At 51.7% G+C, this 26,551-nt stretch overlaps 1 protein-coding gene across 7 annotated transcripts in view; it reads right to left on the bottom strand.

Moving 5' to 3' along the window:
- MTCL1 (microtubule crosslinking factor 1) overlaps positions 1 to 26,551 on the bottom strand; it is a 111,973-nt gene that overhangs the window by 21,134 nt on the left and 64,288 nt on the right. For 2 of the 7 annotated variants that reach the window (XM_069568631.1, XM_069568632.1), the window contains exons 4-9: positions 24,706 to 24,765; positions 23,553 to 23,627; positions 18,659 to 19,834; positions 17,515 to 17,670; positions 8,689 to 8,919; positions 7,433 to 7,618 (exon numbers count right to left, since the gene is read on the bottom strand). In XM_069568631.1, the coding sequence (XP_069424732.1) occupies positions 7,433 to 7,618; positions 8,689 to 8,919; positions 17,515 to 17,670; positions 18,659 to 19,834; positions 23,553 to 23,627; positions 24,706 to 24,765 (1,884 nt within the window). The remainder of the gene's footprint in view (positions 1 to 7,432; positions 7,619 to 8,688; positions 8,920 to 17,514; positions 17,671 to 18,658; positions 19,835 to 23,552; positions 23,628 to 24,705; positions 24,766 to 26,551) is intronic. The other 5 variants (XM_069568628.1, XM_069568634.1, XM_069568627.1 and 2 more) reach the window with 4 other exon arrangements.

Raw genomic sequence — 26,551 nt, 5'->3', positions numbered from 1 at the left:
TATTTTAAAATCACAGTAATAATGATCTAAACTTTGGAGCAGTTGTCTTCTGTTTCATTGAAGAAAAAGCAGAAAACCACATAATAAATCACATGTGATCAATACTTTCTGATGAACCGCAGGTCATGTATGTGGTCAGCTTTGGGGTTCTCTAACTAACAGTGCTGACAACATCAGGACCAGAATTTTGTGCTCCTTGAAAGCAGGGTTCACATGACTGTCCTTTTGCAGATTGAAATTTTGCTTCTGCTGGAAGTAAGTACTTTTTGGCATTAATAGGTATCAGATTAAATAAAGTCAAGCCTTAATCTTTTCATGCACATTTGGGCCAGAGCAATCAACATAATGTCCTCTTATACCAATATTCTATTTAATCATCATGGGATAAGCTCAAACTTGCTTTGGGGTGAAGGTGGCCAAAACAGCCCAGAGAATTGATGCTATTGGTGCCTGTTACCATAGTCACCATAGTCACTGGGCACAGTGTGTGGCCTGGCATGCAGCCAACCTAGTTCTGCCACTGGAGAACAGCAGCAAGAACTGTGTCCAAGAGAAAACTTCTGAAGACCCAGAATGAGCCATAGACAGACACTGATCCTTCCAACTGACTGTTATACACACAGAAACCCAGTGATGGTAACTAACACTAGTAGTTTCCAGTGGGCCAGGGGTGTGACGATCCTTCACCTACAGGACAGTGCTTGCATCTCACATCGAGCCTGAGTGCACACTGGCACATGCCCTTACCACAGGGGAGGACCCGCAGCAACAGGGAACCTGGCTGGCCACGAGGAAGGGTGGAGCCTGACTGCAATCCAGGTCTGCCTGTGCTACCCAAGACTGGACAAGCCTGCCAGCATATGTGGATTCTGGCAGCATAACCCTGCCCAAGCCTTAAAGATAGCTAATCCAGGGCTTCACTAGGGGTCTAGTAGTTAAGAATCTGCCCACCAATACAGGAGACCTGGGTTTGATGCCTGGTTCCGGGAAGGTGTCACAGGCCGCAGAGCATTTAAGTCCATGTGCCATGACTACTGAGCCTGTGCTCTAGAGCCTGTGAACTGCAGCTACGGAGCCTGAGTGCTACCACTACTGAAGCCCGCATGCCTATAGCCTGTGTTTCACATGAGCAGCCACTGCAATGAGAAGCCCAAGCAACCACAACTAGAGAGCAGCCCCTCCTTGCTGCAACGAAGATCCAGCACAGGCAAAAATGAACGAACAAACAAAGATGGCTAATCTCTGTGAAGCAAATTCCATTCCCCACATCAAGGGGAATAACAGTAGCCCTCCTGAAAGAACACCTAGAAGTTACTCTTCTCACTTCTCCCAGTGGTGGCTGTTTGCTGGGCCATATTTTTGGTAGAAAGACCCAAATCAAGTCAAGGATGGAATCAAGACTAGGTCTTCAGGTGAAAGTCTTCTTAGATACAGAGGTTTCAGAACCTTCTGTGCCAGGTGCTGAGCTCTACAACCTTTTAGCTTATATATCTGGTAAGTATACAAAAAGTGAAACTGCTCAGTCGTGTACAACTCTTTGTGTTCCCACTGACTGTAGCCTATCAGGCTCCTCCCTCCATGGCATTTTCCAGGCAAGAGTACTGGAGTGGGTTGCCATTTCCTTCTCCAGGGGATCAAACCCAGGTCTTCTGCATTGCAGGCAGACGCCTTACCCTCTGAGCCACCAGGGAAGCCCTTCTGGTAAGTATGGGCAATTGTAATTAAAAAGGCCAACTTCCCAATTTCAGTTCAGTTGCTCAATCGTGTCCGACTTTGCGACCCCATGAATCACAGCACACCAGGCCTCCCTGTCCATCACCAACTCCCAGAGTTCACCCAAACTCATATCCATTGAGTCGGTGATGCCATCCAGCCATCTCATCCTCTGTTGTCCCCTTCTCCTCCTGCCCCCAATCCCTCCCAGCATCAGAGTCTTTTCCAGTGAGTCAACTCTTGGCATGAGGTGGCCAAAGTACTGGAGTTTCAGCTTCAGCATCAGTCCTTCCAATGAACACCCAGGACTGATCTCCTTTAGGACGGAGTGGCTGGATCTCCTTGAAATCCAAGGAACTCTTCTTCAAGAGTCTTCTCCAACACCACAGTTTCAAAGCATCAATTCTTCGGCACTCAGCCTTCTTCACAGTCCAACTCTCACATCCATACATGACCACTGGAAAAACCATAGCCTTGACTAGACAGACCTTTGTTGGCAAAGTAATATCTCTGCTTTTGAATATGCTATCTAGGTTGGTCATAACTTTCAGGGAGTAAGCATCTTTTAATTTCATGGCTGCAGTCACCATCTGCAGTGATTTTGGAGCCTGAAAAGATAAAGTCTGACACTGTTTCCCCATCTATTTCCCATGAAGTGATGGGACCAGATGCCATGATCTTAGTTTTCTGAATGTTGAGCTTTAAGCCAACTTTTCCACTCTCCTCTTTCACTTTCATCAAGAGGCTTATTGGTCTTCTTACAAAGAAGCAGGATAGAATGTTTCCACAATTTCCTTCTCAATTCTAAGGGCATTTCAGCCCTTTCAACCTCAAATAACCCCCCAGATGGCATCAGGAGCCTGTGCTATAAAGTGTTAAAATAACAGGTTCAAGTTTGGGCTTTGGCCAGTAGGACTGTTACCCAATTATAAGTGAAAGTCACTCAGTTGTGTCTGACTCTTTGTGACCCCAGAGACTATACAGTCCATGGAATTCTCTAGGCCAGACTGGAGTGGGTAGCCTTTTCCTTTTCCAGGGAATCTTCCCAACCCAGGGGTTGAACCCAGGTGTCCTGCATTGCAGGCGGATTCTTTACCAGCTGAGCCACAAGGGAAGCCCAAGAATACTGGAGTGGGTAGCCTGTCCCTTCTCCAGCAGATCTTCCTGATCCAGGAATCAAACCAGGGTCTCCTGCATTACAGGCAGATTCTTTACCAACTGAGCTATCAGGGAAGCCCTATCCAACTATAGGACACATGTTAATAGAAATTGAAAAGAAGTTTATAGATAGGTAGCAGACCAGTTGGTGAGGCAACACCAGCTGTTTTACAGATTCACTTTTGCTTAAGATTTCTAAGACATGCACATAAATAATTCTGTGAAAGAGCTATACTTAACATCAACCACTTTGCTGCATCAGAGCCACTGACTTTGGAGATGGGTGTGATCTAAAATTGGAAGAGGTACTGATCTGCTGCTATGGGCTGACCCACAAAAAGTCAATCACAAAATAGAGGTGCTGGTCTGTGCCTTATCCTCACTTAGGAAGAGTCCTGCAATGCTGTGGTTGGCTGCCCTGACCACCCCTCACCCACTTCCACATACACACCCATATATAGTTCCTATTTGATACATATAACAAGGGGAGCCTCTTGCAGGTTCAATAAAAGTAACTCCTTCACCAGCAGGGGCGCCAAGTCATCCTTTACTGAGATTATCTTTACGTATCTGTGTGTGCTTGGTCTCTCAGTCACATCCAACTGCAACCCTGCAGAGACTGTAGCCCACCAGGCTCCTTTGTCCATGGGATTCTCCAGGCAGGCATACTGGCATGGATAGCCATTTCCTACTTTAGGGGATCTTCCTGACCCAGGGGTCGAACCTGCATCTCTTCCGTCTCCTGAACTGGCAGGCAGAGTCTTTACCACTGCGCCACCTAGGAAGCCCCTACAACATTTTAATCCAGCAATGTTTCAACAAATGAGCCATTTGTCATTCTTACCTTCATTATTATATACAGATTAAAGATTCTTTTCTAAAACCGTTATCCCCACAGATAAAGGAGAATGAGTCATTAAAGACTGGCTGTGAAAATGTAATCTCTGATGGAAGCTTGCAGAAATGACGGACTCGTCTGTGGCCAGAACTCACGTGTCCACTGGCTGCGAATACACTGGGTGACCTGGACCAGGCGGACTCCATGCCTGCAGGTCTCCCATCATTTTCACTGAAGGCCTCAGAAGAGTAAAGGTGGGTGTGTGAGAGGATAAATGGACACAGATTGAACAAGGTATAGACCCAGAACTGTTGCCAAAGGCTTCAAAGAAACCAGGGCAGGTGTGATGGAAGTCAACCCATTCTTCCCCAGATGGGAGGAATGAACTGATTACTGGCAAGCTCATTAAGTGTATCAGAGCTTGTGCCACAACACCTGGAAAGGGGTGGCACAGGCTACCTGCCAGCCACGGGTAGGTCGGGGAGGTGGGGCTGGGGCCGAGAGTATTTCCTCAGGAACCTTTTGTTACTTGTGACTTTCCATGCCCTGAACACGTGCTACTTTCACAGTAACAGGAACAAAAATAAAGAGCAAAAATGAAGTGCTTCCTAATCATAAACTCTGGTCTGGTTACCTCCGCAGAGTTGCATGTCTCTTAGGTGAGGCTATAAAGTTGCAGAGTCTGAAGGATGAATCTGGTACAACATACGAAAGTGAAACATAAAAGCTATCAGGGCTCAAGAGGAGTGCCTTCTTACTTAAAATATAATAGCAGATGTGTGGAAGTGCTGTTTCTGGAAGTTTCTATATCTTGGGCAGAGTAGAAAGAACGGGCTGCCAGCGAGTAGGCTACTGGGCACCAGGTGAGTGCAGGCCCAGGAGGCACTGGAGCCAAAGGCATTCTGTCTACAGGGAAAGGCTGGCTTTGAGCTGGGGGGCCTCTGAGTCCCAGGTCAGTGACAAAGGCCCAGGGAGCAGATGCCCCCCAGTCCTCAGGCTGGATCCTGAGGAGGGCCCTCAGAGACCAGTGGCAGTTGAAGACTTGAAGATCTGAACACAAAACATGGTAAAGGATCTGCCTGCAATGCAATGGGTTCGATCCCTGGGTCACGAAGATCCCCTGGAGAAGGACATGGCAACCCACGCCAGTATTTTTGCCTGGAGAATTCCATGGAGTGAGGAGCCGGCAGGCTATAGTCCATGGAGCTGCAGAATCGGACACAACTGGGAGACTAGACACCTCGACTTTTCCGTAATTGCATTAGATTGCCCTCTCCACACTTACACTTAGATGCTTTACCGAAGAGCATTATGTCACATCCCTGAATGAAAAAGTAACTTTTCTTTTCATGACTTGATCCAATTCTGGGAAGACTGGCTGTTGGAAGACTGGCTGTTGGAACCCCAGGGTCATACTTCTGGCACTATTAACCACCCTGTGTTTAAAAATCTGATTTCAGGAGTTACTACTAACTATCAAAGGCATACTTGGCTGTAGTAGTGCTGGCCTCAGAAGCTCAATGCAGTCGCAGGCATCTTGGTGCTTGTCCCCAGCCTGGGACCCTGCAGAAGGCTGGGCGAACTCAACGTGCTCACTGCCTCCAGGACAGGTGGGTCCCTGCTGCCTTGTCAGTCTGTGGGGAATGTTCGCAGAGCCAAACATTTTCCAGTCCGATGGTTCTTAATGAAGTATTTCCAACGCTGACTTGATACATGCAATTTTTTTTAACCTTTGACATGATAAATGTTGCCATCCACCCTGTTCAGCTGTGAGGCTGTTCACTGTGACACAAGGCAAGGCCTGGGAAATTCTGTCCCCTGCTAATTGATCTTTGGGAAAGAAGTCAGGCCACATTTCCCACTCTGCTTATCGCCTTGGGAGGCCCCCGGACTTTCTGAGGCGGGTGCGGCTTGAGGGGCCACTCCCTGTGACACGTGCCCAGCTCCTGCGTCCAGGCTGCCTGGCTGGTACAGGATGGACAGACCTCCCTCCCAAGAAGTGCACTGCCGGGCGCCAGCTGTCGCTTACAGTAGAGCTCATTAATCTTGTGTCCTCAGATGGACAGCCCCGTGCACTGGACTGCTGTGGGCAGACGGGCCCATTAAAGGCAGATCTGATTCTGCCCACGTGGACACCACCCCCATTAGTCCATCTGCATGCCTCTGTACAAAGTAGGGACACAGCGGTCCACCTCCACTTTCAAGTGGAAATGCTGAGACATGAATGATGGAAGGAGGCAGCAGCAAAGATGACGTTGAGATGCACAGAATGGGAGGTTCCAGCTGAGTGACTTTCCGTTGGTCTCCATCTCACAGGGAAAATCTTCCATGACTATTGTTTGGGAAACCAGCTGTGTTACATTTTCCCCTTTTCCCAAAGCATTTGGATGTGCACGTGGGAAACACCCCACCCCACACGTACTCTCAGAGGCAGAGGGTCTGTGGCTAAGCAGCCAATGAGGAATTCTGTGTGAGTCACAGATATACCATGGGACTGCTTAACAGGCTGCTTTTAAAAACTAATAAAACTGGTCGATTTTCGGGGATGTTCTGCAAAGGAGCATTTTATTTTCTAACTAGATCTTTGCTGGAAAACTCATTCCATGAGCTAAAAAATCTCCCCCATGGCCTCATGACGGACTTCCTAATAATGGTAATTAAAAGTTCCTTTGAAAATATAACTTCTTGAGTCCTGTTACTCTGGGAGAATGAAGGGTGAAGGTATGCATAGAAATCAGGACTTCAACTGTGAAAATCTGACTTGTACACAGAAAGAAGGTGGGGAAAGGGAGAACGCTCCCCCAGGCGTGAGCTAGGGAGGCGTCACTTTCCTCATCTGACCTGAGCCCATGCTCTGCTGCTGTCCTAACCATCCTAATCCCCCGCCCCGACACACACACACACTCTGGGCAGAGGGAGAGGCTGCAGCTGTGGAGTGCGGTGTGCAGGGAGGGCCCAAACTGGCTGTGATGGGGCGGCTGCAGCTGCGCCCGGGGTCACCCCACCCTGCGCCTCCCCCCAGATCCAGGCTCTCCCTGCCAGACCCTCAAAGAAGCAACATGAGGTCAGGAGAGTCTCAGGCCAGGAAGCCCGGGAGCGAAAAAGTTTTAACCTCACAGGCAGGATCCTGGCACTCCAAACCCATCACAGCTTCTGTTTTGCAGAAAAGCACAACCAGTCTGGGGCACCCAGAGCATCTCTCGGCTTATCCAGCTGGGGCCTGTTTGCTTATAAAAATAAATGGGGCTTTTGACAACACTGATAGTTACTTAAGGTTCTACACGGAAACCTCACCTCTTTACACACACATTCATTTTTTGCTTCAAGTGTCATCCAATATTTGTATTGGGGACATTAAGTTTCATGTGGCTTAAAGACAACCTGAAACACTTCATACACATTTGGAGATAAAAAGACAAACAAGCAAGCTTGCTTTTCCTCCTGTGTTATGTTGCCCGCCAGCAAACAATACCAAAGCCCTACGTGGCGGGGATCAGGGCACCATCTCCTTGGAAGAGTGGTCACTCTCTATATAAGACACGAGCCACCTTACCCAGTACTGAGGCACATTCACTGGCCTTGAGGGGACTCAATCGACGTGCCCTTACTATGTCCTCATTTACGTGAACGAGCCAAGCAGACCAGAGCTCTCTGCCCCTGGGAACACCAGTGCGTGACCAGATGACGGGGCAGGGGGAATGAGGGGCTGAGCCCGGCACCCACCTGCCTGTACAGCTGCCCCCCGTCAGTGGGCTGCAGCCGCAACCCGTGGCCACCCGTCTGCGGAGAGTGCTCGCCCAGGGAAAAGCCACAGCCTGGCCCGTCGTCGTCTCGGTCTGGACTATCCACCTTTGTGTCCCCCTGGACGCCAAGCTCCCCGAGCCTGGGGAAGGTCTCTGGAAGCTCGCTCTGAAATGGCAGGAGGGGACAATCACAGCCAAATTCTTCCGCCCTCAGCCTGAGTTTTAATGTCTGAGGTTCATCACCCACTTCAGGGGTTATCACAACTTCACTTCTCAGCCGTCTCTCCCTAAGAGGCTCGTAGTGACCACTTCACTTAATTGGCCACTTTCTCCATCTAAACCTCACATAGTTTATTAGAGGAGATTAGAAATATTACTATTTATAAATCATTCCTGTGCTCAGTTACAGTGAAAGGAGGAGGGCCTCCAAATTAGTGATCAATAGAGAACTTGACTATTTCTTCCAGGTTTTACTTAACGATGGTTTTCTAGGTCATGGCTATCTCGAAGCAGGTTGAATTTGTTTTTGAAGAAGTTCTCCACCCCAAGGCAAGAGCATCATTGTATCTCCCCATTCCCAGGATGTCTTAAAACTGCACACACTGCTGAGGAGAGTGGGAGCAGCGGGTCTTTGGGGCCAAGAGGAACCAACCACCACGGGGCCCTGGAACAGCCGACGAGGCAGCCACAGCAGCAGACACCAGCAGCTCCAGCCCCGTGCTCGCCGGAGAGCATGGCCAGAGAGGAGCCTGCAGAGCTGAAGGCCACTCTGTCTTAATCAGTAGCCATCAATCAGAGGGCAAAGAGCTCTGGTTCTGCTATGAACCTGGCAATTGAGGCCTAAGTAGGTATATGCTTCATATACCGATTTCAGAGGCTGTGAGAAAGCTCCTGCTGGAGCTCACAGAGACCGCGTTAGAGCCAGGTGTGCAAACCATCACTGTGGAATGAACCAGTGAAGGACTTTGGGGTGATAACAAATTCACCCATCAGCAAAAAGACATGGCAGCAAAAAGCATGGGTGCAGCAGGGGGTTACAGACCAGCGTGCTCTTCAAATGAGCTCCCTGGGCAGCACGGGACAACCACACTGCCTTTGCTCTGCCTGGGCTGGGCTTGAAAAATAACCTGAGATAGTCAGAACATGACTATGTGCGGAGTGGGGTGGGTAGGCGGACAGCAGGCCCTGGGGATCAAGAACAAACCCCATACAAAGGAACTCCAGGGGCCGAGCTACCTCCATGAAGTCCTCCGCGTCGTCCTCCGCCTGCCTCCCTTGGCGCCAGTGCTTGAGCAGCCACCTGAACTTGACGTAGAAGAGGAAGATGTTCTGCTTCAGGGAGCGCAGCTCCTGCTGCATCAGGTGCCTCTCGTCGCCCCAGGCGCGCTCGTGCAGCGAGGCCTGCAGGGCCAGGCCGTTCGCCTCCCGGTCGCGCCGTCGCAGGGCGCAGCGGCGTTCCTCCTCCGCCTTGGACGAAGAAGAGAGGCGCCGTGACGGGCGGCTGTCCCCATCTGCCACCCAACTGAACCTCTGCCCAGCGGCCATTCCGCCTGGGATGGGAAACTCAGAAACCTTCCCCCACCCGCAACTCCTTGCACTTAGTAAACTCCTCTAGAGGCTCACTCTTCACAAAACCCCAAGCGCTTCCTTACTCAGAGGAGAATGCCCCCTTCAAGGGGAGGGGTCGGCATCATTTCTCATGGTAGAGTTTCTCCTGCGGTTTTTTGATGTTCCTTAGACCCCTTCAGGAGCACTGTCTCTTGGAGGCAGGACTGACACCTGACCCAGGGGCAGACCCTGTTTGCACTCCCAGGCTGGTACCTTGTGCCTTGGCACATTGCAGGTGTCCAGGCGGAGTAAGTGGGAGTCATTCCCCCTTGACTCGCTGAGCCCTAGGGTTCCCACAGACCCCGACAGAAAGATGACAAGCTAGTACTCAACTGCACATGGGGTGCAGATAAGGGCACAGAAATAGCATTCATGGTGGCTAAAGTGATATATAGGCTGAAAGTCTTTTGCTCCACTGACCAGAAAAGGTTAGAATGCTAGTCTTGCTATTACCCTAACATCCCCTCTTGTGTCAAAAACCAACAGGTGGGTTTGGTTTTGTTTCCTGAAAGTACTAAGTTGGGTGCTGACACCCAGATGGCACCTGAAGCTATCCCAGATAACATGAAAAATAGGCATTTCACTCACACGCTTAGCAGCCCTGAATCCCAGCACTGGCTTTCTTCCCTGTGGACATGGAGCTAGACAGGAGGGGGGTGGCTGGGCTGCTGGAAGCCCAGTGTCTGCAATTTATTTTTGTGTTATCTCAGGCCATTGACTGACCCTGGTGAGGTTTCAGCTGCTGAATGCAACTGATCCCTGCTGTTTGTGCCCAGTGCCAGGCGGGTGCCCCTGAGGTGCCCCAGGACTGGCTCCTGGAGGCACAGCCCTGGGAGGGTCTATTCTTTTAGTTTATTTTTTGATCTATTACCTCTCAGAAACATCCCTTCCTGACTGGCTCGCTCTGCTCCCTCTTCCTCCAAGGCCCTTGCTGCCTTCTCCTGTTCCAGGATCCCATGCACTTTCCAAGTCTCTGAGTCGTGTCCCTGGCTCTCAGGGAGGTGAGGAGACCCTTTCCCTTCCCCTTTGAACAAAATTGGATGATTGCTCAGTGCCTCCAGCTGAGGCTGGGAGAGTCTTCACCCCACAGCCCTTTATCCTGAATCCAGTACTAGAAACACCAGGACCCTGCGGTTCTGCTGACAGCATCTCCAGGAATAAACTCACTTTCCAACATGATTTTTGGTGCAATGCTAAACACACACACACACACACACACACACACACACACTACACCCAAATTCTCTAGGGATTAACCTTCAAGTGATATGAAATTACTTTTCTTTGGTGATACTGGGCTTCCCTCATAGCTCAGTTGGTAAAGAATCCATCTGCAGTGCAGGAGACCCTGGTTCAATTCCTGGGTTGGGAAGATCCCCTGGAGAAGGGATGGCTACCCACTCCAGTATTCTTGTGCTTCCCTTATGGCTCAGCTGGTAAAGAATCCGCCTGCAATGCGGGAGACCTGGGTTCGATCCTTGGGTTGGGAAGATCCCCTGGAGAAAGGAAAGGCTACCCACTCTAGTATTCTGGCCTGGAGAATTCCAAAGAGTTGGACACGACTGAGAGACTTTCACTTCACTCACTTGGTGATAATATGTGAAACTTGACCTATAAATATAACTTTAAAAAAGGGGACACGTCTAGTGGCACCTGGCTTGGCTCTCCTGGAGCTTCATGGCAGAAGGCGCTCCCTTGATCAGTTTTTAACCCATTTAGATGAGCAGAACCACAGACAACGTGAGGCTTAGGCGGCATGCACATTCCTTGCCAGAGTAAGTACATACAGATACCTTACAGGACATGCATTTGAAACACCATGGTGCCATCTCAAGATCATCTGGTTTTTGTTTTTAAAGATAACAGATGTCTTCCAGGAACAAACACAAAAAGGTCTGAGCAGCAGTCACGGCCATTCAAGCCTGGGTTTGCATCTCGGGTGTGTCAGGGGTGGCAGGTACCTTGGAGGCCTGGGGACGGTGATCCCAGGTCCTGGGAACTCTGGGGAGGCACTTAGTGGATGAGGAATTTGAGCCAGGACCAGGTTACTCTAAAATGGCTAAAAGAGCTGATAAGGCCACAGCCCAATTAGTGGCAGCTTTTTCTAATACAACGGGTGAACTGTCGATGTATCTAGCAGAAAATTGACCTGATATTGATGAAATGTACCAATCTGCAGACACTGGACATTACGGACACACTTTCATGTCCAGTGGCCTGGAAGGCCCTTTACTGGTTCTGGCTGTAGGCAAGCTTGTCTGTTGCGTTAGTTCCTCAGTCGTGTCTGACTCTCTGCAACCCCATGGACTGCAGTCCTCCAGGCTCCTCTGTCCATGGGGATTCTCCAGGCAAGAATACTGGAGTGGGTTGCCATTCCCTTCTCCGGGGGATCTTCCCGAACCAGGGATCAAACCCACGTCTCCTGAGACCACATACTGACCAATGTCAGGATGGAAAAGCGTGCTTTCCAGCAGGAAGGTAGACAGTGATCTTTGTGAGACACCCTAAGGTGGGCAGCTTGACTGGGTGCCCTTATCCACGTGCCCTCCAGCCTCAAGCCCAGGCTGCCCAGTTGGTGCATGAGACTGAGTCCCTATAAAGCACCACCCATCCTCTCTCTCTCGGGACCCTGCGAACAGAGAAGGTGGTGCTGGACCCAGGTCATATTTACCTTCCCGATAGTGTCTGTCAATCTCTCTGCCTCTTTCTGATGTAGTCTGACTACCTGCGCAAGCTGACCCTGAAGCTCCTTTATCGATACACTCTGGGGGAGCCCCCAAGCTGACCGGTGGGACAAAGGAAGGGGTTTAGTGGATACAGTCTGTTTGGGGGAGCCCCCGAGCTGACTGGTGGGACAAAGGAAGGGGTTTAGTGGATACGCTCTGTTCGGGGGAGCCCCCGAGCTGACCGGTGGGACAAAGGAAGGGGTGTAGTGGATAGAGTCTGTTCGGGGGAGCCCCCGAGCTGACCAGTGGGACAAAGGAAGGAGCTTAGTGGATACAGTCTGTTCGGGGGAGCCCCCGAGCTGACCGGTGGGACAAAGGAAGGGGTTTAGTGGATACAGTCTGTTTGGGGGAGCCCCCGAGCTGACCGGTGGGACAAAGGAAGGGGTTTAGTGGCAGTGAGAACTTGGCCTAAGCTGAAGACATGGGACAGACCCGTGCACGAGGCAGGGGCACACAGAGTGACAAGACACCTGCAGGTGCAGAGAGCGACTCTCGGCAGCTCCCCCAGAGCCCCACCCGCATCTCTAACCTGGCAGCTGGGTTGGTGAGCGGTGCCATCACCTGGGCTTCGGCCACCACAGCGCTACAAACCAGGCCAAGGGGAGGCAGCCACACACGAGGCGGCTTCTAGACGACTTTCTAGAAGCTGCGGGCATCAGAGCTGGCAATGCTGACAGTCATGCATGACTGCCTCACATACAGCTTTCTGGACTCACTGCCCAAGTCCATGAGTGTCTCCCTCAGTTGCATAATTAATGAGTTCATACTTTCTTGTTAAGAGTTTTTCCTGCCCCGCTGGGAGGCCTCTCTTTTTTCCCCAGAGTCCCCCCCAGGATGCTTAGGGCAAGTGGCCTGGGGCTCTTTCACTGAACAGACGACAGTGCCTCAGAGGAGCTGCACAAGGTCTGCCTGCTACATTTTACATTAAAATACCTACAGGAATCTTCATTAAAACGGTTATTGGTAAAATCCATATTTTACGCCTTTATGTCCAAATGGCAATGACAGAGGCCGAGCTCCTTTATGACATGTTTTTTAGAGATGGAAACACTGTCCTATTAAAAATCCTAGGCACCATTAACACTGAAGCATGATGTGCTGCCCACGGGTCCAGTGGTTAAGAATCCACCTTTGCAATGCAGGGGACACGGGTTCGATCCCTGGTCCGAGAAGCTCCCACATGCCACAGGGCATCTAGGCCTGTGTGCCACAACTACTGAGGCCCGTGCGCCCTAGAACCTGTACTCTGCAACAGGAGGCACAGCAAAGAGAAGCCCGAGCACCCCAACAAGAGAGTAGCCGCCGCTGACAACTAAGGAAGAGCCTGCGCACAGCGACGAAGACCCGGCACAGCCAAAAATAAAAGTGAGCAGACATTAAAAGAAATAAAGCTCTGTGGACAAGTAATTGCTCTTAGGTAGGATGCTGCCACTCTAGTGTTAGAAAAACCAAAATACAAACAGGCGATGGCAGAAACTGCCATCCAGAATCACTCCACCACTGCCACACAACTGCCGCACATGCTCATACACGTCACATACGTGTGACAAGGGTTTTACACAACAGAGATTCCCTCCAAAAATACATACTTCCCCTTCATCACCGAGGTGCCGAAACCATCCTCTGCCCACTCACCTAAGATTCTGATTAGTCACCAAACACATTCACCTCGTCCTATGCAGTCGGTTTACATTCAGCTGACGCCTTCCCTGGTGGTCCCCATGCCATGGACACGTGTTCATCTCGACACCAGGACCACCTCCCTGTGTTATCACTGGGGAATCCACACTCCAGCCTTCCTCTACATGGCGTGTGCCACAACTACAGTGCTCATTTCCCGGACATCTTCAGAGAAAGTAGCGTATAAATTACTTTCCACACTAAAGACAACTTCGCTATCTCAATACACAAACAGAAACCAAATCAAACCAAAAAATCAAAAATCTTTTCATGTGGTTACTTACTAGATAACAACAATGCTACTCATTCACCGGGACTCCATTCTGCCTCCCTCCCTGTGACCTCATCTCCCATGACTTCTAATTTGTTCAGGCCAGTTCTGCTACAGCTTCTTTCCAAAGCGGTTTATCGGGTCAGCACCTGTGCCCGCGTACTTGGCATATAAACCCCACATCCTTTCATCGAGCCTGGTATGTCACAGCTGAGGCCGAAGAGCGCTCTCATTGATGAAAGCACAGGAGGAGGGGCTCAGGAGAAGGACTCCGGGATTTCTGACCCAGAAACTCAATCCTCTGGGCACAGGCTCGGTCTCATATTTACGTGTAATCTGACCGGTGCCTGTGCTCCTCCTTCAGCACTATTTTTAAGGCGCCCGGCACATTCCAAACCACATATTCCGTATCCTGCTTTCTTAACAGATGGAATCTCTCAGCAGACTTGCTGGGAGCCTCAGGGAGCAAAGCCCAGGAAGACGCCTGTGCCACGTGGGAATCTTGCTGGCAGCCACCAAGAGGAACAGGCAACCAGAGTATTGGCCCTTCTGAAGTCTGCTCGCTTTGTTCTCCTCTGAGCGGTTAACTTTTCTGTAGCTGCATTAGCAAGCTCGTGGGTGCTGGCAGGTTGGGACTTTGGCTCTCTCTGGCTGCGGCAGCTCTGAGGGGCTGGGCGTGGATATGGACACATCGTGCCCCCCAGAGCTCAGCATGTGTGGCCCAAAGGGCGGGCCTCCCACTACACAGACCTGTGATCTGCTAACACGCTACCGAGTAAGAAGGCAGTTATTCTCTTTTTCGCCTTGTTGTGACTGCTGCTGCTGGTACTACTAGCAGTAGTTAAACCTACTACTAAGACTTGATGTCTACCCAAATCTTCCCAAATAAGCACTTAACTTCTGTCCCCTTTCCCCAAACATGAAACTCTATAAGGTAAAAAACACAGAAAGCACTTCACAAATGAGACTTGAGGAATCTTCTAAACTTCAGCTTCAATTCAGAAAGTTGTTTCTTTTTCAAAGCCACCAATCTAAGGTGGCTTCTGCAACCCCTCCACTAGCACCTCCACAGAGCCAAGGGCTGAAGGAAATCCACATGTGTTGAAGAGTAGTCAGCATTTGCAGACAAACCAAGGTCATGTCAAGGGCAATGGAAGAGGAAGTCCAGACACTCTTAGCAAAGGGGAGTAAGAGGATGGGATTAGCAGATGCCAACTAGAATACACAGGATGGATGCACAAGAAGGTCATACTGTATAGTTCAATATCCTGTAATAAAGCTTCACGGAAAAGAATATGAAAAAGAATGTATATATGTGTGTAACTGAGTCACTCTGCCGTACAGAAATTAACACAACGTTGTAAATCACGTATATGTAAATTTAAAAACAAAAAACCTGCTAGCGGTACACCTTGCCTCAGTCTCAGCCCCATTCTAGATGACAACGTCTGTTCTGTCTGCCTTCCCCCAGTTGCATGGCACTCCATGGCATCCGTGCCCTGTGCCCTGAGTCTGTAACCCAGAGTCACTTCTCTGGCCGGCTGCCCTGCTACTGTGTGTACTGTTTCCAGCAGAGCCTCATGGGAAAGCAAGTGTTGGCAATGAATTCAGCAAAGTCTTCACTAAAGGGTTCTGCTCCCTAAAACTGTCCACTGTATGATCCTTTAACCCAATATCACATTCAAAGGCCAAGCTGAGCAGCCTGTCAGGGTGGCATCCATGCCAGGGACACACACAGCCACTCCATGGAGAACCAGACCCTACGTGGGATCAACATGGGGCTCCTCTCATCATGAAAGGAAAAACTATGGAGCTGTCAGAGGGGCCAGAAACCAGAGGGGTGTCATCTTTTAGAAAGTATTTTAAAATTGTGTCTGCATACATGAGTTTTCTCTCCTGTGTGAAATGCCTTGGTGAATAAAAAGTCAGAATAAAGTGTGTCTAACTCCTGAGTAAATCAGTTTCCCCTTCTAGGAAATGATGCTCCTGGACCTCGCCTTTTACTGAGTTGTTTTTTATTTTTTTACTGTCTCATTAGAAGGTATAAAATTAAAGGAAACCAGACAGATGCTTGAAAGAAGAAACATTCCATGGCAAGATAGTTGGCAAGGATTAGTCACCCGAGTGATCTGTGTTTGGAAATGCTCCCCAAGGAGATGGAGCGCCTGTTGGAATGTCCAGGCCTGGGGGGAGTGGTCAGTGGGGACCAGTCCCTGCTGAATAGGTAGCACTCCTCATGGGAGGGGTGGAGGAGGAGAGAGGACGTGCCAGGCCCAAGGAGGCAGTTCTGACGTAGCTCTACCGCCAGTCAGCTGGGGTGGGGGAGAATTTGCTGACACTGCCTTGTGCTTTCTTCCCACTTGTAGAATGAGGGGGTCTGTCTGGAGATCCCTTCTGAGCTGTATTGTTCGGTGACCCAAAGTCATGGCATAGCACTATCTAACTTGGCTACTCGCCCTTTTATGAAGGTTTATTTTCCCACGACACTGTTTCAGCTAAGCGTCTTCCTCTCTCTAGATAGGACACCCCAGACGGTGTACAGAGGGAGGAGGGCACCAGGCCACCCAGCAAAAGGGCCTCTGGGGGAAGAGAAGACTGGCAATGTGGCCCGGCCTCTGGCCATGGGTTTTCGTGCCAAAGTAACCGGTGTGTAGGACAGGACGCAGACAGGCTGGTTTTGGCCTTACACATGCTGTCATTTGGTATGGTCTAATTGGCTAGTTTTGGCCCATTTTTACTATATATTGACAGTTATAAAATCACACCAGAACAAACAGAAAATTGGTACCAGCTACTAGAGCTGTGACACCCCTTCCTGCCAGGCGGTCTTCAACAGCAAGACATACTCCTTCTGGTTCTTGATTACTATCTATACTTCATGTCGCACAGCACCTAGCACTCGTAGGGGACTTTCTCACCAGACTCTGAGAAGTGAGCTTCTGTTTGCTTCCGAAAGCAAACACCCTGACCTTTCCTAATGCAGAACATGCAGCTGTAACCCTGCAGCAACTTCCTCAACAGGTGGTACCAGAGCCAGACACCTGCCTCGGGGCCACCTACCTTCTGTCCTGGTGGAATTACCTACAGGGAGGAGCCTGCGCTGACGGGACAACTGTGACCTACAACAGGACCCTGCTCCTCCCCCTCGTTCCTGTCCCGGCTGCCACTCATCTGACCTCTCAGTTTGGACTGTGAGGTGCATGGGAGGGATATGTTTTTTTGCTTTTGATCTTATCTTACAATTTTAAACAAAATACAAAGGACAAGAGGGTGAGGTGGGGTGGGGGAGGTAGACAGGCAGCTGGAAAACTATGGGATGAGGAAAAGCAGTACTGTCCACGGTGACTGTGAGATTTGTGGACATGGGTTGCTATGGCAACAGAGACTGCGGAAGAGCCCCCAGGTCAGAAGAGCATCCCCCGTTCTGTCCTACGTCTGGAGCACCATCCAGAAAGGAGCAGGTGGGGGTGGGGCAAGACACACAGGTGGGACACTCTTGGTTTTCAGTCCTCCTTTCCTCACTGCCTGACAAGCAGCCACACAGCCTCAAGAATCAGTCTCAGTCGCTTCACTTCGTTTCCAGGCCCTCTGCCATCAGCCTGTGTGAACCCCCCAGTTCAGTTGTATGCCATGGATTCTGATTCAGTTAAGTACCCCCCTGATCCCACATGCCCCATATCCCTATCATATTCCCTAGGGGCCTTGGACCTAGTTGGGAACCGTCACACAAACACATAGCAAAGGAGGAGTGGGAAGGTGAAGGGGACCCCTGCTCACCTCGAGGCTGAAGCAGCTCTGGGCTCCAGGCCGGCAGCTCCCGGCATCCCCATCGGCTCGGCGGTGCAGCTCCCGTGCGGTGCGGAGATGGAGGTGACCCCGCTCCTCCCCTCGCTCCTGCCCCGGCTGCCACTCCATCTGATCTCTCAGTTTGGACTGTGAGGTGCATGGGAGGGATTTGGTTTTTTTGCTTTTGTTCTTGTCTCACAATTTTAAACAAAATACAAAGGACAAGAGGGTGAGGTGGGGTGGGGAAGGTAGACAGACAGCTGGAAATCTATGGGATGAGGAAAAGCATGACCAGAGAAACCAACGCAAACACAGCGGCATCAGAGAGAGGAGAGAACAGAGCCAGGAGGAGGAGCAGCAAAACGGCAGGCTGAGAGATCTGAAAGGCAAACAGAGAGACGGGAGAATGCAACCCGCTGGTCACGAGGCGCATGCGATGGGGACGCGGGAGTGAGACTCGCCCGCAGTCAGGCATCGGGCGTCGCACGCCACAGTCCAGGGCGGTGCACGGAGAGCCGTCCGGGCCACACCACTTGCCGCCCTCGGCTCCGGGGCGCTGTCAAAGCCATCCTTCTCTCCACCATGCTCCTTGCCTGCCCCACCTGTGCCGCAGAGGGAGCCGGTGGGCTGAACTGTCCCTGGGGCAGTGAACCCAGGCACGAATGCACCCGCTCCCGGGGAGTCTGCTAATTATCCTGACTTCGAAGAGCACTTGCACTGCGCTTCAAACTCCTCTTTGCTTCTTCATCGAGATGGCTGGTCATTGAGGACGCCCAAAAAAGGAGAAGGGACAGAATGCGTCCATCCTTGGTGCTGCCAGTGGGTTAGCCTCGTGTCAAGAGGTAGGACCTCTTAGCCAAGAGCAGTGACGTGGTTAAAAATTAAAGGGAAAGGGGGAAAGAAACAAGGAAACAAAAGAGAGCTAAACCAAACCAAACCAAAAAAAAAAAAAAAAAACAAAACAGAGAAACCCAACCAACAGAAAGGCTTTGGTTGAAACTTGAGGCTTTAGTACAATGCAGGTTTGCAATCATAACCAAGCAGCCGTGAGCAAGGTGAGTTGGAGCGCGGCAAGGCCAGCGAGAAGGAGGAGGAGCAGGACGGAGCAGGGAGGCAGAGCCAGGAGCCCCCTTACCTGCAGGTCCGGGCCCAGCTCCTTGCCCAGGTTCCCCACTGGGGAGTCCCGGGATACGGAGGTCACAGAGGACAGGAAGCTGGATGACTCGGTGAGCTGGGGCAGCGGGGACAGGCCCTCCCCCAGCCGCTCCACCTGCTCCAGAAAGGCCTGGAGCTCTTTCCTGAAGGCCTTCATCCTGGCGTTGAGGGTCCCCAGCAGCTGGGGCTCCTCCCTGGTGTCCTGGCCGCAGGCCCCGGGCGAGACCTCTCCGCCCGGGAGCGCAGCCTCGGTGTCCGTGATGATGCGCTCCACCGTGCGCTCCAGCCGCTCTGCCTCGTGCCTGATGCTCGCCAGGCGCTCCGAGTCCTCCCGCGCACGCAGCAGCTCCGCTGGGCACTCACCGGCCTCCGACGGCCTCCCGCTGCCGAAGCCGGACGTCTTCTCGAAGGTCTCCTCCGAGTCACTCTCGCCGCCAATGGGGCCCTCCCGGCGGGGCTGCACGCGGCCGTCCTCGCCGTCGTCGCTCCTCCGGCCTGTGTCGCTGTCAGCATCGCTGTCCCGCGGGCTAGGGGCACGCGGGCCCGGCTGCAGCGTTAGCACCTCCCCGCTCAGCTCGCTTATCGGCAGCCGCACCGCCTGGAGCTCGTCCTGCAGGGGTGCCCCGCCCCCAGCCAACCAGCCTGGCTCCGGCCGCGGCTCGAACTTGAACTTGCTCAGCTCGTGGGTCAGCTGCCGGTTGTGGTCCTCGATCTCGGAGATGGACCGCCGCAGCAGCTCCGCCTCCTCCTCCACAAACTGCAGGTGCCGGCGCAGCTCGGCCGAGGACTCCAGGGAGTCCCCCCCAAAGGGCGAGGTCGGCCCACCGGGCAGGGGTTCCCGGCCGCGCAGGTCTTCCATCTCAGCCTTGAGGCCCCGATTCTCCACCTCCAGCTCCACGATTTTCCGGCCCAAGATGCTGGCCTCTTCCTCCACCAGCCTCAGCCGCAGCTTCAGCTCGGCCTCGCGGGTGCTGGGCGGCCCGCCGGCCTCGCCCGTGGGCAGGGGGCTGTCGGCGTCCCCATAGAGGGCCCTGTACCTCTGCAGCTCCTGCTCCAGCCGGTCCTTCTCGCGTCCCAGCGTGGCCATCTTCCTGAGCATCAGCGAGCCTTCCTCCTTGGCAAACTGGAGCTGGCACCTCAGATCCGCGCTGTCATCCTGCCCGCAGAGAGAGCCCAGACCAGGGTTACTTGAAAATACCACACCTGCCTGTTTTTGACAATTTTCCTCGCACCTCACCCCTCACACACACACACACACCACACACGAAGCACCACTCTTCCCGTCAGTGCATGGGGTCCACCGAGAGGGGCCATGACAGAGACGGGGCGGGCCTGGTCCTTCACGGGGGCACCAAGGCCTGCTCGGTCACAGGAACAAAGGACAGCAAACAAGTAGTTTGGGCAAAGGTGCACATGAAAACCATCACCCAGGAGATGGAGAGGAGTGAGGAAATGAAGCCCAGCACCGCCAGCAATGTGGCGACTCACCCCGCCTCTCTGGGTCCATCCTGACCTGTGAGACACCCCAGGCCCCTAGCTTAGCCTGGGGCAGATGGACAGGCCTTTGTGCCAACTTCTACCTGTTGCCACTTACCTCCTCCCTCAACAGAGGGGCTGCCAGCACTTCATAGGTATTAATGGGATGGGGAGGCCAGGTGACCCCAAATCAGCCTGGCTTTCCACAAATCTGCTGAGAACCTAAGACAAGGCAACCCCTCCCCCCATCGTCCTCCCCCAACTCATCCCAGGGATGACATGAAGATGACTCAAGATGATGGGCATGAGGGCCTCTGGATGCTAAGCTGCAGAGTAAGCACCCAGCTCTGGCGGTTAGTATGAGATGGATACTGTAAACTGAAGGCCCGAGTGACTCATACCCTCTCTCCATGCAAACTCGATTTCAGCACCTTTTAGCGGCTACAACAGCAGGAAATTAACCCCAGAAACCCAAGGCAGGGTGTTAAGTGGTTTGAAATCTAAAAAGTAGGGCTCCTCGGGTAGTCAGAGGACTCTGGAGGGTCACAGGAGCAGGCTGTCTGCTAAAACCCTGCACTGCTCAACTGAGGTCCAGAAGGCCCTTTCAGGACCAACTAGAGTGACCCTTGCCTTCCCCATGGGGTCTCCATACCCTGGAACTGCATCAATTCTGGATCTGGGCTCACGCTACGGCTTCATAAATGACAACTGGGCGGCTGGCAACAGTGACCAGTGTCATGACTCGTTCCTCTGTGATTGGCTGTCAAGTTCCAAAAGGTTGTCCTGGGAACCAAGACTTGGACAAAGTCTCCCTCCTTATTTGGTGGTCACATCCCATCACCAGGGGAGGAAGAGTCATCAAACCAGCAAGTCAACCCTGGGGCTGGGGGGGGGGAGCTCTTCCAGCTGGTCACATGTGCAGACGGGTCAGCAAGAGAACATGGTTCATTCTCCACTGGTTCCTGCTGCACACTCACCACTGCACAGAAAGACCTCCCTGGGAGCCCCTACCTTGCCTCCTCCCACCACTAGACCTGAAGCCAACTTTCTGCTTTGTCTGAAACTCAATGAATTTGGGGGAAAGGAGCAAGTAACTTTTTTTCTTCCTCTCTGCATATCAGGAAAGTGATATATAAATGTCACTGGGAGGAGGGCACAGTCTTCATGATCTAGAACTTATCACATCAAGGGTCTGGTTTGGTTTTGGTTAGGCTGAACACCAAAGAATTGATGCTTTCGAAGTATGGTGCTGGAGAAGACTCTCGAGAGTCTCTTGGACTGCAGGGAGATCAAACCAATCAATCCTAAAGGAAATCAACTTTGAATATTCATTGGAAGGACTGATGCTGAAACTCCAATATTTTGGCTACCTAATGCGAAGGGCTGACTCGTTGGAAAAGACTCTGATGCTGGGAAAGATTGAAGGCAGGAGGGAAAGGGGACCACAGAGGATGAGATGGTTGGATGGCATCACTGACTTAATGGATATGAGTTTGAGCAAATTCCAGGAGATGGAAAAGGACAGGGAAGCCTGGTGTGCTGCAATCCATGGGGTCGCAAAGAGTCAGACACAATTTAGCAACTCAACAAAGGTGGACATAACGAGGGGTTCTGTGACAACCGGAAATAAAGCTGACAGCCCCACGCAATGGAGCAAGATAGGTTACCATCACTGCTGTGGTAATGATGCACATTTTACAGGGCCTACACAGAATACATGGGCCATAAAACACAGACTGAATTTAATCCTAACTTAACACTAAGGGGAAAAGCCTACTTATTTGTTATTCACTCATTCCTTCAGGAACTACTGAATACCTACTGGGTACCAGAAATTGGCATGTTAAACAACCCAGGTTCTTAGAACTTTTGAAAGCAGATCAAAAGCATCTTTTTAAATTTTTGGATATAGATTTATAAGAAATCTATGTGTCCAAATATAGAGAGGTCATTGTTGTCATAAGAAGGGGTTTGAATAAACTAAAACAGGTGTCAGTGGAGATAGAGTGTCAGTACTTTGTAAATGAATCACTTCAGGGGTAACAAGTCCAGGAGAGAAAGATGTTTAGCCCCATCATGAACTTGGTAGCTAGTGTCTGTCCTGAGTCTAGAATCACCTACACCATCCTGTCTCCAACTTAAGCACAGAATTTCACTTCAGTGCTGGGGACAGCCGTGGAGACAGTGGAGGGGAATGTCACCTGTTCAAGGGGAATTCCACCTTCAGCCCGGCACTCAAGCCTGGGCAGAGGCCCAGGTGGGACCAGTGTCCTGATGCACCCTCCCTGGAGACTCACGACTGGTGAGCAGCCTAGGGCAGAGCCCCCTGCACAGTTTAGGACGCTTCTGTCTCAAACCAGGGTCAGGGCGTCTCAGGCTGTCTCTCCTGAGGGTTGTTCCCCAAGAGTTGAGCTGAGCTGTTGGAGGATGCACATGGAGTCTGGTGTTCCCCAGGTCTCTGTGCTCAGATAGAAGCACGTATCTGCACCCCTCTACATGGTAGAAAACCCCAGCAAGCCCTCAAATCACCTTGACTTCTGGGAACCTTACACCATCCCCCCATCCCCTGCCATTCCCCACAAGTCTGATTCTAAATCAGAACCATCCTCCTCCTCTGTCTCCTCGAACTTAAACCCAGGCCGGGTAAAAAAGCAGGATTCCACGACATACCCTAGTGAGCGTCCGATTCATAGATTACCTGAGGATTGACCAAATATCCAAAAAGGCTCCAGCTTCTTCAGGAAAGAAACTACCCCCACACCAGGAATTCTAACATACGATGAAAGCATGCTTCGTTTCTATGCAACACCCATGCACAGCCAGCCCTGCCACCAGGACTAACGCAGGTTTTGATTTAAAAAAAAAAAAAAAAGGCCGTCTTTGAAACCGAGGGAGTGTGTGGTCAACTTCACTGCTCAGTGGGGGCAGCCAGAGCCGGAGTGCAAGGTAAAGGGAGGCTGAGGGGAGCCGGGCTCAGCCTGTTCTGGGGCGGGAGGCCAACTTCTTCTGATACGATGGGGGAATCACAGCCTCAGCTGTAGCAGTACTGGCTGGACACCCATCTTATCTGGTAACTGAAGACTTTCTAGAACTCTGCCAAGACTCCCCGGGAGGGGCAAGGCCGACCTCGAGCTCTGGTTTCAGGAGACGGTCTGACAGCTCCAGGAAGGAGCATGAAGCAGATCCAGTAGCCGGCCCATGTGACTCTTCGTGGTGCGGCAGAGAAGCCCAGCATGGCCCGCAGTGAGGGAGGACACACACAGGACCACCACCACCGCCACCAGTGGAAAGGCCTTGACAAGCAACAGAAATATAACGCTGTGGGTGTATATTGTCTGGCTTGCAAGTCTGCCTCTGGCCAGTACCCGAGCGCCGCTGACCGCTGCTCGCGCTCCTACCTTACGCCGGGGCGGCAGTTTCCTCTGAGCTTTGGCTGTAGACCTGCAGTTCCCAAGGTGCTCGGCTCCTCCGTTCTGCCAGACAGAAACTCCCGGCTCAATGATCCCACTCTCAGGTCTCCCCCTCCTGCTCCCAGCCTCACTGACCCCCGGTGAGTGCATTGTACTTGTCACCCCACGATATGCAAACATGACGCTTTTAAAGAACAGTTCTTCCCTGGTCAGAAGCCAGAAAGTTGAAACAGTCTTGAAGGCCAGGGGCCGAAGCACCCAGCATCTTGGGACAACAGGCTTTCATGTCCCCATTATTAGCAGTTCCAAAGTGAGATTTGGGCAGCAGAGACGTGGAAGAAAACAGCTAAACCTTGCCGTTTCTCTGGCTCACCAGGCCTGGCCCTCCATGAAAGCTGCTGTGGCGATGGAGGCTTCAGGGAGAGGAGAGAAGCAAGGGAATGGGGAGCGGGGATTCACAGAGGGGTGAGCACTGGGCCTCATAGTTTCCTGGACTCTCCGGGTGTCTCTCTCATCACTCCTTGCTCTGGGGCCTCCAGGGAGCAGACACCCCAAAGAGGCCTTGCTCTTTCTAACATCTAATACTAGTAGCAACTTAGAAAATAAAGAAATGCAGAGTGTTCAGAAAAGCTAAGAAGTTCTGAAGGACCCAATGCATTGTGCACAGAGAGGGCCCTACTCTGACCACCTTGCAGGGAACACCTTGCTTTCGATTAGGACAATTTAAGATACTATTCAGCTTGTGCATTTAAAAAAAAACTCCAACCCTCAAAATGATGCTTTCTGGACAACCCAACGTGACGGCAGCTGTGCTATCTCACTCTTTCACTGTGTGACTGACTTTGACGGCCAGAATGCCCATCACCATCTGAGAACACAGCAGAGCCCCGAACGGCACCCGGTTAGGCTGCCCAGGAAGCTGGTCTGTTCCCCTCCTTCTTGAGGAAACCACCAGCCGACCAGTGAAAGAAACGAGAGGGAAGAGCTCTTGGTTTGGGAAGACAACTTTCACCCCGTGGAGGCTCTGGGTGAATTCAGATGTTTGCACAGGTGATTCTTTGGTGATCTTCAAGGTGATGCTCACACTTTTCAAGAAAACTCAAAATGAGGAGATGTCGCATGTGAGTGAGATGATGCTTACCTGGGTGAAGGCTTTCTTCTCTTTGTATGCTTCCCGGCTGCCTCTTCTCTTCAAAGAACTCTGAAACAGAGCCAGGTGACATTCTGTTACAAAGAGGGGGTCACATGTAGGAACTGGCTCAAGGTGGCAAGTCCCTTTGCCCCCGGGAGGGGACACACACACAGTGGAAGGAGGCTCTTTCGTCACTGGAATCACAAAACAAACTAGAGCTTGGGAGGTGTTTGCCTCCTGAGAGGCTTCAAGTCCTGATTATTGAACTTGGGGTTTTCCCTAGTCATTCAGTTTCATAAACAGGGAGACCAGGATCATTGTGACTGAGGAGGGGGGATGGGAAGAGGGAGAGGGTAGGAAGCATTGGAAAACACATATGTAATGTTCTGAGGGTGATTTCTCCTCTGAATTATGCCTTGTTTGGGCTAATATCAAAACTAACTGCTGACCTCTCCTGGTGGTCCAGTGGTTAAGAATCTGCCTGCCAATGCAGGGGACATGGGTTCAATTCCTGGTCCAAGAAGATCGCATATGCCGTGGGGCAACTAAGCCTGTGTGCCACGACTACTGAGCCTGTGCTCTGAAACCAGACAAGCCACAGTGACGAGAAGACCACGCGCCACAACCAGAGAGGAGCCCCCACTTACCGCAACTAGAGAAAGCCCTCAAGCAGCAATGAAGGCCCAGCAGTGCCAAAATAAATTCAATTTAAAAAATTAATTGCTGTTTCCTGGGCCCCTGTGGGTAAGCGGTGAGACAGAAAGTGGTCAGAAGGGAGAGATGGTGGTCCTGGTTTATGGAGAATCCAAGTCACAATATTCCCCATGAAGCCACTGCAATTCCTGATTAAAGCTCCCTCTTAGAGGTCTTAACAAGCTCATCATGTATTCATATGGGAAGTAGCTAGTTTTACACCCATCACAGAGCACCTTTGCCTGCCGTGGGCAAGAAGTATGTCTGAAAGACAAGCACAGGTATCAATCAAAGGGCCAAGGGGTGTCTGAGACAGAGGGGCAGGAAGCCAAGGCGGTTCCCCCTCCTCGGGCAAAGCGAGGAGACAGAACCACTGGAAGGAGAGCGAGGAGCTCCGAGGGGACGACAAAGGAGCTCAGAGGATGGACACTGTCACAGCACGTTTCAGAAGAAAGCAGTCCAGAGAGTTCAGACCGGCAGCACTCGGACCTCAGGGAGCCTGTGGCAGAAAGGATTCCTCTGCAGCTCCCCCCGAAAGAAGGGACCAACCCCCTCCTCCAGGGGAGCTCACGGTGTAGGGGGAGGGCGTGGCAGTGCCCTTTGGGCTGCAAGCCTCTGCCGCACCCCTCACTCCACCCGGCCTGGGGAGGAGGCTCTTCTGCAGGCTGCCTCCGTCATGTTGGATCTAAAGTTAATTCACTCAGTTCTGCGTACATTTGGGTGTCTCTGTGTCATGTTAGATCATGCCGTGTATTGGATAAATCTCGGGGTTAAGAAACAACTAAAACTCCAGCTGCCCTGAGCCTCCTGGAGGCTGGTGGCCTGGTGAAAAGGTAACTGAGAGAAGAGATGAGAAGTTAAGAGTTGGTGTGGGTGGGGAGTGAGTGGGGAGCGGGGTAGAAGCTGGTCCCGGGATCCCAGCTGCAGTAGCTCCACTGACCTGCCTGGTTGGGGTGGGGAGTCTTCTCCCTTATCCTGCCCTGAACACAACTGCCCAGTCCTGTGATCATTCCAGTGAACCAGGGAACAGGCAGGGGGCTGTGGGAACCCTGACACAGATCCTAGTCACAGTGGCAGCTACAGTGAGAAACACTGCAAGGATTGAAATTAACCGGCAACAAAGAAACTATAAAACTTTGGTTGGTGATGGACACAGATGAAC

The sequence above is a fragment of the Ovis canadensis genome, chromosome 23 (assembly GCF_042477335.2).
Source record: "Ovis canadensis isolate MfBH-ARS-UI-01 breed Bighorn chromosome 23, ARS-UI_OviCan_v2, whole genome shotgun sequence".
In the NCBI taxonomy this organism is placed as follows: Eukaryota; Metazoa; Chordata; class Mammalia; order Artiodactyla; family Bovidae; genus Ovis; species Ovis canadensis.
The sequence above is the reverse complement of the archived record's forward strand: the minus strand, read 5'-3'. Positions and strand labels throughout refer to the sequence as shown.